Source organism: Miniopterus natalensis, chromosome 10 (genome assembly GCF_054644295.1).
Source record: "Miniopterus natalensis isolate mMinNat1 chromosome 10, mMinNat1.hap1, whole genome shotgun sequence".
Classification (NCBI taxonomy): Eukaryota; Metazoa; Chordata; class Mammalia; order Chiroptera; family Miniopteridae; genus Miniopterus; species Miniopterus natalensis.
The window spans coordinates 72,134,794-72,149,825 of NC_142090.1; the positions used below are offsets into that span (position 1 = coordinate 72,134,794).

The 15,032-nt window shown below is 41.1% G+C and overlaps 1 protein-coding gene across 1 annotated transcript in view; it reads left to right on the forward strand.

The window, feature by feature from the left end:
• The window catches only part of DNAH11 (dynein axonemal heavy chain 11), a 203,131-nt gene that overhangs the window by 127,778 nt on the left and 60,321 nt on the right, over positions 1 to 15,032 (forward strand). The window contains exons 55-57 of the mRNA XM_087820874.1: positions 1,621 to 1,782; positions 7,398 to 7,631; positions 11,413 to 11,559. Coding sequence (XP_087677000.1) covers positions 1,621 to 1,782; positions 7,398 to 7,631; positions 11,413 to 11,559 — 543 coding nt within the window. The remainder of the gene's footprint in view (positions 1 to 1,620; positions 1,783 to 7,397; positions 7,632 to 11,412; positions 11,560 to 15,032) is intronic.

The window sequence follows — 15,032 nt, forward strand, 5'->3', positions numbered from 1 at the left end:
TCCATAAATTTTTTATTTCACTCTGTATGTAGAATAGAGACTTAGATGCTGTATTTCACCAATTGCAAAAGCATTGAAAATATAAATGCTTCACTTAAGTATTCCCATAGTAATTTTAAAACTATTAGGTATAGCCCTAGCCAGTTTTGTTCAGTGGTTAGAGCATCGACCTGCTGACTGAAGGGTCTCAGGTTCAATTCCTGTGAAGGGCACATACCTAGATTGTAATCTTGATCCCCAGCCCCAGTCAGGGCTTGTGCAGGAGGCAACCAATCGATTGTGTGTGTGTGTGTGTGTGTCCCAGTCTCTTTAAAAAGCAATGGAAAAAATATCCTCCGTGAGGATTTAAAAAAAATAAAACTATTAGGTTGCAGCTGTGGGAGGCAGAATCACCTGGAGGACTTGTCGAAACAAATTGCTAAGCCCCATCCAGACAGCATGCCAGTAGCAAGTGTAGAAATGTAATCTGTAGATGTGATGGAAATAGGAACTCAAATAAAGGATGCTTTTTACCACTCTGCTTCTGCTACAATTATGTATAAATGAAGTTTTCTAAAATTGTCACAAAGGAGGGATAAGTTGGGTGTGGAAAGCCACCTTCTCAGACAGAAAGGAGAAATATTCAAGTATGGGGAGGAAAGAGAGCTGGTAAGAGAAACCTATGAGCTGAGATGGAAGTGAAAATTATGCATTGTAACTGAGGCTCGTTAACTTAGCACATGCAATATGAGAGCAATTAATAAGTTTGTAACTAGATTCTTGAATATAATGAATGCATGATTAGTGAGCTTAAGCTTACCCGTTCTTAAAAAAATATCTTAGAATTTAGGATTTAGCCCTCTTGAGTTGTTGAAGAACCATAGGAAATGAAATAAACATAAAAACATCAGTTAAATGAGATATTACATGGCTCCATATAGGCTGGTGACTTTATGGTGTGAATTTTTTAAACGCAACAGGAAAAAAATCAAACCGTTTGAAAGAGAGTAGAAACATACTCAGATTTAAATTAACTCTTAAATCATTAATTACTTCAATAAAACTTTAGATTTAAACCAGAAATTTATAACTATATTATCAAAGGCATTCGGTAAGCTGCATTTTTTACTCCTTTAAAAATGTCAAGAACTCAAGTGAATTTACTTTATGTTACGTGAAAACAAAATAATCAATATGACAAAACATTGTTTTATTTAAGAAAGTGTATTACACAGTCTTATGGAGCCCGAAGAACTAGAGAGTGAAAGGAGACGGAAGATGAAAGTATTGGCACTATTTTGTCACAGTGATTTGGTTTTTGTTTTTATTTTTTACTGTTACCGTGTAATAGAAAAGGGTACGTTTCCCACTATTAATGACAATCATCAAACGTGTGTAAAAGGAGAGAGAGCAATGTCGAGGCAAGTGCCCAGCAGCGCTCTGTCCGTCTGATGGGGCAGCTGGGCAGGGCAGGCCGGCCCTTTGATTAGCGGGAGGCTAATGCCGCCTTCCCCTCGGCAGGGCTGGGGTGGCTGAATGTCACGGTTGGCTGTGCTCCTTTCTTTCATTGTCTAGGACCGCAGTGACCGCTCTGCTCACTCATCACACTCCTGTTTCTGCCCTGCCCCCACGCCTCCACAGATCATTTTGTGTTTCTCTCCGGTCGGTCACACGCTGCGAGTTAGAGCTCGGAAGTTCCCAGCCCTGGTGAACTGCACGGCTATTGACTGGTTCCATGCGTGGCCCCAGGAGGCTCTGGTCTCGGTCAGCAGGAGGTTCATTGAGGAAATCAAGGGCATTGAGGTATGTCGTGTCGTGTCAGCCTCTGAATATCACTCTCTCTTTCTCTCTCTCACTCTGTCGAAAAGTCCTCAATAACGTTTTCCAAATACACCACCTATCAGAAAGCTGTCCCTGTTTGCTGCAGATGATGAGATCATCTCTGTTAGTTTACAGTCTATGGAATATGATGGTTGACACTTTTATACCAAGTTGAGGTGTGTGTGTGTCTCTGTGTGTGTGTGTCTGTCTGTGTGTGCAAGCACACACACATACTCTCCCACACTCACACAGCACGTGAGCATGTCTGACTCATGCCCTGACTCACCAGAAGGCCGGGATCATTACTTCCTTGAGTCATAATGGGGCTTACTGAATATAAATCCTTTAAATCCACAGCTGAAATCCCAAACAAAAACCTAGCCACCCATAGCCATGCAACGCTTGATCTTAACAAAGGAAGGCAATTAGTTGTGAGTTTTCTCATGACAGCACTGACAGGTGAAAAATCAGCCCCCCTAAATTCAGTACTCTCTACGTCAAATAATGAACCTGCCTCTTTGTTTTATGGGTTTATGCTTTACAGGCTCTGTTTGTCATTGGGCCATGAGGAGATTTGCACCTCCCATTACATTTTAAAATGTTTGCATGAAACCAAAAAAGAAAACGTCAAGGGTTCAGATTTAAAGGCAAAAGGAGAGTAAATATGGAAGTCTCATTTAGACGTCCTAGAAATGAAGTCTTACTTGTATCTAGTGCCTTTCTGATTAGGAAGTTTGGAAGGGTGGTGATTGCAAACATTTTCCAGGGAGGTTTGCCTTCAGGTGCCTCTGAGAGGTGAGGTGAAAAGGTGCCTGGAACAGGCTGGACATTCAAAGTGATTCTGTGTCTTCCTGAAGAGGCAAAGGAAGCCCATTTAATGGAAAATAACACTAACATTAGATAAAAGTCTACGAGAAATATTTTATATTTTCAAATCTGGAAAACTGTAAAATATGACAAATAATGCTCACAATTAGTAACACATTTCTTAGGCTATCTCTAGGTTCACTGCATTCCTGGAATTATGTAGGTCTTTTTTTTATCATCTAATATTACAAAAAGGGTTCAAAATAACCAGATTATTAGAAGGAGAGAGTCAGTATGTATCTTTAAATTCTGTTGTATCCTGTTCTTAATGTTAATTTCTCACATGGGAGGAAATCAGAGCTAGTAGCCTGGTTTCCTTTAGTATTGGGCACAGAGCTTTAGTAAGTTCCTGGCTCAGGCTTTCTCCTGTCAAAGTAGGTGCCACTTTGCAAACAGTTGCCACTGAAGGAGCTTCGATAAGCCAGTGACCATTGACATCTGCTGGATGAGGCAGGACTTGCATCATTTAAGTCCAGAGGGCTCTGGGCAGGCGCTAACTTCTATCTCGTGGTATCACGACGCCTCCTATAGGATGCTGAGCGCCACATAGGAATCTAGGAAGCACTTGACAGTTTCTGTGGGGCTGAATGACGCCTGGAAACAAATTAGCCAGACGATTGCATTTCAGCACAGTGCGCTTACTTAACTCTCCCACCATCCTAATTTGTTACTCGGGAGCCATAATTATAATTCCGAGTGCCCCGCGTCCCTGTTCTAAATGTGTGTGGTGCCTTCTCCGTGGAGGTCAGAAAGAGCTTTTCGATTTTTAAATGATCACTCACTTGACCACTCTCTTCGTTGTAATTTCCTTGATCAAGACTGAAAGTTATCAGCATAATTTGGGCTCTTCTTAATTATTGACCTCATTTGCTGAGTGGAAGGTGCTTACACAAGGTGACCCCCCGTAGCCACAGAGAAAGGCTTCATGAAAGGCAGGCAGCTCGGTGTGTGTTGACATATAATTTGCAGTCAGTGTGTACACTGCACCCAGGGGTGTGGGCTGACTGTATCTGTGTAAATGTTTGTGACATTTCTGTTACTTGGTATTAAACTAAATGACAGCTGACAGAATGACCAAAATAGTTCGACACTTCAGCACCAGCGGGTATTCATCTGAAGACTGTCAACACATGCTCCTCCTCTTGGGAGATTTGGAAACAGAGATGGGACAATGTGTGGTGTGAGGAGAGAGAGAAGGAAAGGCCTCGGGGCATCCCTGGGAATGGGGCTCCAAGTGACAATTGGGAGGAGACCTTACCGAGAAATGCATGGGTTCCAGTTAGGAACATTCAAGAAAAAAAAGGCAGGAGAAATCAGTGTTAAAAGACAAGCCCTGCTTTTGCCTTTTGAGTCAAAATAAAGAATAGACATACTTGAAAGCAGGGCCTGATGAAAGGAGAAATTATTGAGCAGTAAGACAAGATGCGCTCTTTGGCTGAGGAGGGAGATTGGCGTTGGAAGGGGTGGGATGAAGATCTGAGCAAGGTGGGGGGCGTCCTTCTCAGGCAGGTTGGCCAACTGGTGATGTGGTGCCACTTAAAAGAATTACACAAGCTCGCTTTTTCAGTGAGCTCACGTTATTCCACATGCCACTACATCTTCAACCCAGAATGTGTCGCAGGGTTTGGTAACATATAAATGGTGTATTTGACTCCCAGTTTCCAAACCAATTGTAAAAAATATCCACTCGAAGGGGAAAGTTGTTTTACTGCTGTCCTTAAGGACTGATTCCTTCAGGAGTCTCTAAGTTCCTTTTTAAATATTAGGCCAAGCATGAAGAGTAGTAAACAGCGTTTGGTTAATACAGGTACTTTGGCAGTGTTTCTATTAATGATTTTTAGCACAGTTTTCTCTTTGAAATATAAATGAGGATTATTCCATATGGATTTACAAAGTAGAAAGATAACCTTGTGCAGTAGAAATTCTGTGCTTTGGGGAAAATATCCTCTTTCTGAGGAATATTGAAATATTATGTAAAATGATACATCATTTTAAATGGTCAAGACAAAAACAAATACAACCAGATTTATCTTGAAACTGCCGAAATCTCATACGGACTTAAGCCTATCCTCAAATAGATGAGAAAAGGCCCAGGTGGTCTTGGGAAGGTGTAAAATCCTGTATAACACCATGTTCAATTTAGTTCTGGCCTCGGGTATTGGTCTTCATTCGAATTTGGCTGACTGTCATTTTCAGTAAGGAAGAGACATCCTGGGCCTTTGCTTTAAGAGTCGGGGGCTTGAGTCAGTCAGCGACTGCCACCAGCGGGGAACCGGGAACCATCACACCAAGTCACGGAGAGTTGTGTATGTTTTTCTGTTTACAGTGAGCCAACTGAGAGAGTAGAAATTAAGCACTTGTTATTAATGTGAGGAAAAAGCAGTTTCAAGTTTGCATCTGATTATGCTTGAATACAGCATTGTTTTCCAAAGCTGCTTCGTGGGGAAATCTTGGATTTGTAACCACTTGATAGTGGCACAGTGATTTTTGCCTTTACCATGATTGGCTGCTAAGTACCTACGGAATGGGATCAACTGGTTTTCCTGAAGGGGCCAAATGTAGCAGGAATGGTGTTCCTAGCTCTCACGGAAAAGTGAAAAATACAGCCTCGTGTAGCCAGCCATCCCTGCAGCAGGCCCAGCAGCCATCTCCTCCCTGCCCGCCACCCACCCCCCAAAGAAAACTGGAGAGAAATGAATGGCAGAATAAATAATTTATGCTAATGAAATTACTGCAATTAGTAGTTCGACAATGACCCTTTAAAAGCCACAGCTGTTAATGTCAGGAAGTGCTGTCACTACTGACCTTATCATAAGAGAAAGTGACAAATTGAGAATGCAGTGAAGACCAGTCATCAAAGAGGTCTGTTCTGGAACGATTAGAGTTTTCTGAAAAACAGTGTGAATTACAACCAGCTGCTCCCTGGCTCCGCGAGTCTCCCATGCTGTGCCATTTTGTTAAGCCCCATAACAATAGTTATTTTGCCCCGTTGAGACAAGTCGTCTCGGGCCACTTCCAGCTCTACCGGAAACCACTTCTTCCACCGCGGATTTACACATGAAACTGTTGTTAAAAGGAGCTTTCAGGGCAGCCCAGGAGCCTCCTCACAGGCATCAGGGTTGGGCAGAGGCCAGGGTTTGCTGTCGTTTTTTCCTCTGTAAGGAGATTGCACTTGGCTGGGAAGGTATTTATGTATATTATAGAAGGATATGTGCTCCCTTTCCATTACATTACAGGAACACAGGACAGGAGTTAGTTTCCATCCATATTTATTATTAAAAAAAAAAAATATTTCAGAGAGAGGAAGGGAGAGGGAGAGAGAGAGAAACCTCAATGATGAGAGAGAGCCACTGATCAGCTGCCTCCTGCATGCACCCTACCAGGGATTGAGCCCGAAACCCAGGCGTGTGCCCTGACTGGGAATTGAATCGTGACCTCCTGGTTCATAGTTTGACGCTCAACCACTGAGCTACACCGGCCAGGCTCCCATCCATGTTTACATTATAGTCAGGCTCTTTGATTTCTATTGGGTTTATATAACTTCCATATAAATTGATGTTTCTGAATTCACTCTTTGGTAATATACATGTCTCAGATCTACTAGAAATGAAGCATTGTCAGGATTTGTATTCAAGATTTAATTGTTGCTTTAAAAACATGTTAGTTACTTCTGAAGTGGATTTTTAATATGCAGAACAATCCAGTCTTTTAAACCCACTCAGGAATTTTTCATGCTGTGGGAAAGCTAAGTGTTTAGACAGTGCTCAGGAAACAGTTGTTTTCCACGACAAGAACTGGCCCGTCTCTCCTCGCAGCCCTGGTTCTCATATTGATGGTGCAGGTCTGAGCCGTTTAACTGCATCACCAGCCACTTGTGCACAGTTTTCCCAAAGATGTCTGAGTGTTATTGACAACACTTTGGTAAATTATGTGTGACTTTCCTAAGAGTTGGTGTAGCTCATTTAATTCATATTAATTGATTTTTAGGCTTCCCTTGATTAATTGAACCTGGTTCATCTTGTACAGAAAGCAATAAATAATCATTAAAATGAGGGAGATGTGACTCTACAAATTAAAAAGTTAACTACTTCAGAAGTCACAAAGGACAAAATGGGAAGAATACATAGCGGGGGATGGGGAGAGTTCCCCAAGAAGTCTTCAAAGGACAGTTACTCGTGCTTTTCCCCCTAAATAAGAATAGAAATGATCACATTTCTCCCAGAAGCGGTACCTTTCATTCCTTAACATACAGTTTGTTTTCACATGGATTCTTTTAAAACTGTATTTCTCAGTTTTCAGCCTTTTGTTTTTTTCCCCAGTGACTACAGGGTGGTTGGTTTATTTTGCCTAAAGTTGAATTTAAAAGCAACACCACAACTTCTCTTCAGAGTACTGTGCCTCAGTCTCTCCCTGTTGTCTTTCTCACACTTGGTAGCTAAAAATCAAGTTGCTTGTGTTATATTGGTGTTGGGGGTTTGGTGTGTGGCACACATAAAAATCCTTTGCTCACCTGGCAAGAAGAGGTTAGCAAAGCTGAATGCTTCCTTTGGTCATCTCTCTAATCCTGCGGGTGTCTCTTAAAGACTAAGTTTTCCTTGATCCTACTGTAATTTGTTCTCACTTTTAGAAAAAAAATATACATTCGCTAATTTTTCTTTTTCTTTTTTTTAATTGCAGTTTTGCTTTGACTTGAGAGAATTTCACACGAATTGCAATGTTTGTGTTTTCAGCCTCCGGACAAAGATGCTATTAGCCTTTTCATGGCACACGTTCACACCAGCGTCAATGAAATGAGTACCAGGTATTACCAAAATGAGAGAAGATACAACTATACCACCCCAAAGAGTTTTCTAGAACAAATATCCCTGTTTAAGAACCTGTTGAAGAAGAAACAAAAAGAGGTTTCCCAGAAGAAAGAGCACTTGGTGAATGGCATCCAGAAGCTAAAAACCACAGCCTCTCAGGTATGACCGGGGTGGATTATTACTGAGTAACATCTATGCTCTTACAAATGTTTTTTAAATTATTTTTGAAGCAACGTTTCAAACCATTTATATAAGATACCCAATGCTTCCCTGGCCCTGTGTGCTCAGTTAGTTGAGCGTTGTCCCATGCACCCAGAGGTCGCTGTTTGATTCCTGGTCAGGTCCCATTCTCAGGTTGCAAGCTTGATCCCCAGTAGGGGGAGTGCAGGAGGAGGCCGATCCATATTTCTCTCTCATTAATGTTTCTTTCTCTCTCTCCCCCTCTCCCTTCTTCTCTCTCTCAAATCAATTAAAAAAAAAAGATACCTAATGCTAAAATTTTACAGCTTAAGAACACAAAGAACACACTGTTTCTGGTTTCCTAAGCCTAGAAAGGGATTGGCCAATTTATCACCGCTGGTTTGGAGAGACACCTTCTCTTGGCCTCCGTCAGTGTAGGGCGGTGGAGAGATGTTGAAGGGAACAGGCACCGCTAATTCTCCTCTCTTGTCTCCCATTGCTTCAGTGTTCTGGGCTTATTGTTAGGATTTTTGTCACCTGAGGATGGAACTAGGACCTGTTTTGGTCTCAGATTCTCAACCCCCAGTGAGGGCATCATTTCCTGGTTGATGATGTGATTCGAGTTGATGGTATGATTAGGGTCCCTAAGTCAAGTTTTCTTCAATTGTGCTGTCTGGCCTCCTTTTAGCCACCATCTCTCTTAGATAAAAGTATCCAGTGTCGCCTTCATCCTCAGTCATAAGGCCCCTACTACCTTGAAGGACAGATAGTACCTCTAACCTCCAGGAGTAATCAGAGAATTCACATAGGATATTAATCATGTCAATACACCTGTCATCTAATTTCATTGTTAAATACCAAACAAGTTTATGACATAGGTGTTGCTGCTGCAATTTCATATATGAGACTTAAAGAGTTCAAGGCCACAGAGCCAGTAAAGGTTGGGGTTTGAAGCCAGATCAGTATTACTCTAAAGCCCATGGTCCCATGCTTCCCCTCTGTGACTAGTCAAAAGACGTTAGAATGAGAGCATATGGAGACTTTGGAGAATGGCCCAGCTTTTCTCTGAGCCAGCTGGGCCCTAGAGCTGGAGAAACAAACAGTTGTCACTGGGGGTGACCTCAAGGCCAGAAATTCCAGTGGGTTTCTCTAGAGTATTGGCATCAGGGCATAGTCTCTTGCTTTTCAAGAGATCGAGCCACTTTTTCCCCCAATAGTGCAGCTGACCCATCTGTGTCTAGGCCCAAAATAAGCCACAAACTGGTCGGGGAAGCATTTGTTGGCACCTTTCACGTTGAAGGCCTCCTTGGCCATGTCCTTCGTGCATTCCATAGGCCACAGCACCATTGGCCTCTTAGCCTCTGTGTTTCACATACCAGGAATGGCTGCTTGGTGAAACACTGATCTGTACCGGGAGGTGAGTAGAGAGGACACTACCGGGAGAGAGAAACCAGAGTGGAGAGGTTTCCAGGTCAGTTTCCAGGATTGAGTGACGTGAAGAATGGTTTCTGGGAATCCCCCAAAGACTATATCCATGTTTGTGCATCTTTTCCTTCCCTTTTCCAGAGGGCCTTTCTTCACTCTTCCTTTTGATGCACATTTTCTATTACTCTTTCCTCATTGCCTTCTTTCTGTTCCCTCTCCTTTCTCTGCCTGTCTCTCCAGTTCTATCTCACTTAAATCAAGACCCTTTTCCCCAGTAAAGATGTTCCTGGAGCCCTGTTGAGCTAAGAGAAGGTGAGTGGTTTTCTAACATCATCTCAGTTGTGTGTTGCTAAGTTGGGGGGGTAAGGGGGGGAGAATGCAAGCGACTAGCAGTTCACTGCCAAGTGCAGGGCTGCTTGGGGTCTCCTTGTTCCCCCTTAGCTGGAAACAACAGGCAGAAGGTGCTGATTGAAGGACTACCAGTGGTTTCTTTTCATTAGGCATCTGTGCATGTAATGCTCTTAATATCTGAAGAATGGTTGGAAAATTTAATAGCTTCTTAAGAAAAATTCTTAAATTAGTTTATTAGGAATAGGAAGCACAGTTTCCTGTGTGGAAACGTCTTTTAGAGCAACAGGCTCCTCTTTAGATGTCAGCTTAGGTCATGATAGATAACCTTAGTGACATTTCTTCATAGATAAGGCCTCCCATCCAGGGACAGGGGCACTTCGGATTTTTCAGACCTAATAGCTTCCTTAGAAACTGAAATGAAGGCTTGAAATAACAGTTTCTTCCTACTCTCCTTGGATAATTCTTTTGATTATGACAACACGCGACCAATTTCACATGGCCAAAAAGAACAGAGAAGCGAATGTCATTTAGCCAGTGTTACCCTGAGTTCGTAGAGAGGCTAAATAGTCAGTCTTGCTTTAACTTGAATAGTACAGGAAGTAGTCGCAGTGGTCATTGTGCTTTTTAGGTGGAGTGTAAGTAGCGTGTGTTGAGGTGGGGCTTACCAGAGTCCTTGCATGTGGCAGGGGGATGGAACCACTAAAGTGCTTTTAGCAAATGAGTCCAAATAAATGGTTATAATTGTTTCTTTTGCTTCTATGATTTTAACAAAATAGTAATGTTTATAGTTCTGGAAAATAAGTAGACCGAAGAGCTAATTATCCTGCTGTGTGAAGCTGCTTTCAATGTTTCTGGGGACTAAGTCACGCTTTTCTCCCCAGCACTTCATTTCTGCTTTTATTTACATGATCCTCAAACTTAGGAACTCAGTGGTACCTTCTGAACCTTGTGGAACCCCAACTTAGGAGAATCATTCTTTAGAGTATGTAAACTTGTTGATGCCTCAGGAAGACCGAGTTTCACAAGAGCCTAGAGATTATTTAGTGCCCCACCCTCACCCCCATCCCTACCCCTTGGAGGAATTGACATCTGGACAGTCCCTGGGTGTCCTATCCCCCCCACAAGACACTTGTGGTTTGCTCTTCTTAGAGTAGGCATTGAGTGTCCAATGAGGTGAAGAAAAATCAAGAGGCCATTTCTTAGTTTGTGGGAAGAGATAAAACCTGTCTGTGGGGATTTCCATCAAAATAAGCAATTGACTGATGAATCTCAGAGGGAAGATGGGTGTGGGTGGGTGGGTAGGGAGAGATTAACCAAAGAATTTATATTCATATATACATAACCCATGGACGCAGACAATAGTGTGGTGAAGGCCTGAGGGGGGGGGGGTAGAAGGGGTCAATAGGGAAAAAGAAGACATCTGTAATACTTTCAACAATAAAGATAAAATAAAAAATAAAAAGTTTTGCTAGCTAAATTAAAAATAAATAAGCCACTGATTAAGTAAACAGATAACTGCCAAGGAGTCTTGATGTCTTTACGTTGTTTGAAGCCTCCAGCTCTCTGTTGGGGGAATGAAGGCCAGGTTCTTGTGGCTGTCACCAAGCAAAATTTCCCCCGACTCTGCTGCCTTGAGCCCGAGCTGCACAGGACCAGGAAAGCAGGGGCCGAGGGTGACGTGGGCGAGGGTGGGGCCTCTGTTAGTGCTTCTCTGACCGCACAGAATGAGTTGAGAAGATAGACTTCTAGTTGGTGCCAACATAATTAATGGTATTTTCCACAAAACCATTGGAAAACATTATTCTGCTTATTCCTGTATGGCAAAAGATGGGGCCGCATTTTCACACATGGGACTAAAGTCAACTCTAGAAACAGATGCAATATACAACCTGCTAGGGATCCCTGAATTCATTGAAAAAATTAACCCGTATCTGCTATTTGTTATCAACGCGGGTTTCTTCAAAATAGTTACCTTTTTTCTTAGGTGGGAGATCTCAAAGCCAGACTTGCCTCCCAAGAAGCTGAGTTGCAGCTGAGAAATCAGGATGCTGAAGCTCTGATCACCAAGATCGGCCTTCAGACAGAGAAAGTGAGCCGGGAAAAGGCCATCGCCGATGCCGAGGAGCAAAAGGTCAGGCTAATTTAGAGCGCCGAGCTATATTTAGCACAAAATAAACCTTAGTAGGTGAATGATTTTGAACAACTTCCTCTCCAAGGAGCATAAAACCTAAAGAATTATTATAGTTACACATGTAGCAGCAGTTCACACCATGATTACCACTTGACCTTTCTTTACATCATGCATTTTCCCAACCTTTTAGCTCCTTTAATGATATGAAAGAACAATAAATACTGAGCTCATTCAAGCATATAATGGATGTGGATCTTGAATATCAGGCCTATTTGTAATACAGTAAAGGTCATGAAGTCACCTCTGAGGTTTCTAAAGGTTCTCAGTTTTTAGGCAAATTGAGCAACTCAATTGTTAACAAAGCCCATTCCGTCACTTTGCAAGATGGCTTTCAAATTTTTCATTTTAATAATACAACTTGAGTTTATTATTAAATCCTAGGCTAAATTTGTTCCTTTTGATTCAGTTGAGGCTCTGGCATTTTGCATTATGTTTTATTGTTGGAAACACTTTTAAGATTATATAGAATCTGCTTTCTTTGCACTCAGGGTTCCAGCAATTCTGGAATAAATATAACTTCTTTTGTCTTCTTCTACCAAAACTTCAGCTTCAAATGGAAGGGATTTTTTTCTTCTATATCTTATTTTACAAAAGAAATATTACAGTAAACATATGAATAATAAATATTTGTTTAAAAATTGAATGAGTATATATGTATAAGGTGAATTCTCTTATTTTAGACAAAAGATTATAATCAGGGCTTAGTTAATAAATAATCATAAATTGCTGCCATGCTCATAGCAATAGACTCAGTAGCCATTATGCCATTATCCTTGCACTTTATGGTGCCAGAAAATATTGGAGTTTTTCCAGTGGTGTTGCCATTCATTCACAGACAATGGAGTTGTTTTTCTTTTTTTCTAAATGTGTATTGAGCATATTTGCCTTTAGCTCGCACAACTAAAGACTTGAATCTTATTTTGAAAATAAAAACTGTAAATAAACTGTTTTGTAAAAAAAAAAACCAATGTTTTGAAGTGGAAGATAAGGCACATTTGATATGGCCAATTATTAATTCCTAATTCTAGTAATAAATGTCCCCATTGAGTCAAGGTAAGTGAAAGATGTTTTTAAGAGTATATTAGTATATTAAGCAATTAGGTATCACACATGGTGTGATTATCATAAACTTATCCCACTCAGGAGATATTTTTCAGGCATTACACAAATATGTTGTGTTCTAGTAATTATTATAGCATAATTTGTCTCTACAGATACCTTTTAGAGATCTTAAAATATAACAAGTACTCCGCAGGTATTTTTTGCATTTTTGCATGTGAATTCCTAAGGCAAAATCATTTTTCCAAAGCGGGGGAAATGTTTCAGAAAATTAGAACTCATCTCACAGATTGGCAAATTTCTTCAAACATGAAAAAGACATTATTTTTATATCTAATCCATGCCAAGTAATAAAGTGATCCTTACAGATATTTTTATTTTATCCCTGAGCTTAGTTTAATTATAAATAACAAATACTAACTAAGCACCTATTCTTTCCCTGGCACTGCTCTTGAGGATCTATGGCATACGAGGTGCCCTCATGTAGCTTACATTGTAATGGAAAAGACTGACAGGAGACACAGGACACGTTGGTAGACAAGATATTTTGAGGTAGTGATAAGGGCTCTGATGGAAATCAAATAGATTTAATGGTGGAAGGAGTTGTTTTAAATTAGGTAGTCATGGAAAGAAGGTGTATTTGTAATTAAACCACACAGAGGCAAGGAATTAATCAACACTGAATATGTGCTATGGGCTCACACTTGTTACATGTTTAGTGAGGTGCTAGATTCTATGTGGTTATTAAAAAGGTGTATATGGACTCTGTGATCCTATGAAATTGGAGTCTCAAGGCTTAATACATGATAAGTAATTAAAAAGTAATAAGAGGTATATTGCCATGTTTAATATAACTAAGCAGATATTGGGGTTTAGACACTGCCTTGCTGTGCATCCTGACAGCCCATGTAGACAAGCAGGTTGAAGTGGTTGCTTTAAATTCGTAAAGTAATAAAAGGCCATTCAAACCACTGGCATTGCCAGCAGTGACTTTATGTAACACCAGCACCATTAAGCCTGTGAAAATTAGTTCTTCCATCTTTGACTTATTAGCTCCAAATCCTAAGAATCCTCTGATCCCTTTCAAACTGCTTGCTTTGCTGAGTCGAGTGCAGTCCTCAAAAGTGTAAGTACCTTCCAAATTTGCTCACACAATCTCTTCAGAAGTTGGTCATCCTCCTTGATTTTGAGTGGTCTTCCATTTTCATATGTGTTTCTTTCCTAAATGTGGGCGGGGCTGGATTTTGGAGGACCATCAGGAATTTCCAGTAGTCTCTGGAAGCAGGTAAAAGCAGTGTATTAGTTTGCTAGGGCTCTCATAAAATACCACAGACCTGGAGGCTTAAACAACAGACATTTATTTTCTCACAATTCTGGAGGTTGGAAGTCCAAGACCAAGGTGTTGGCAGGTTTGGTTTCTCCTCTTGGGGAAACCTCAAGAAGAGGCCTCTTTCGTTTGCTTGCAGATGGCCACCTTCTTGCTGTGTCCTCAGATGATCTTTCCTCTCTGCGCACACCCGTGGTGATTCTTGTGTTTGTCCACTAGCCAGGTTGGATTATGGCCTACCCACATGGGCTCATTTTAACTTAATCATCTCTTTAAACGCCCTACCTCCAACTACAGTCACCTTCTGAGGTACTGGGGTTAGGACTTTAACCTAAATTTTGGGTGAATATAGTTCTGCTCATAACAAGCAAGTATTGTGACTTCATTCTGTTCCTGTGCCCACCACTAAATTTCATGAACCATCTGCAAGGAACTTTTGACTAATAAAAGTTCTGGTATACCCAAGAGTGAGACTATCTCCAAGTCTCTGCTTTAAAGGACAGTGGTAGAGGAAAAGCACTCACTCTAAGCAATCTAGGTAGCTTCTCCCCCTTTTCCAGGGCGAGCCTTGCTGACACTACCCAGAGCCATGGGGCAAAGGAAATTGCACACTGAGGCTTCCCAGGTCAGTAAGGCACACAGCATTTCACTGCTCTAGTGTTGTTGCACCTGAGAGGTATTGGGAATGAGAAATAAGTTGACCTAGAGTATTTTTTATTTGCACTTGTCAGTTTTTATTTATTAAATGTTCAAGATTGCTCTGTTTATAAACATTACCCAAAGGAACAATAGTCCATTAACAGTGAAGGAGTCAGAAGGACAAGAGTAGCAACTCCCAGTCTCATAGAAATAGCACTTAAAGAAAAACTCTTTAAAGTTTCTTCTAATACTAAAACTCTACGATCCTGAGTTCAGTTTAAGATGATGCTATTATAAGTGATAACAAAAAGCATTTATAGGTTCATCATACCCTTAAGGAAAATACATACCTGAGGTAATAACGCACTCACGCAAACACATCCTCTCG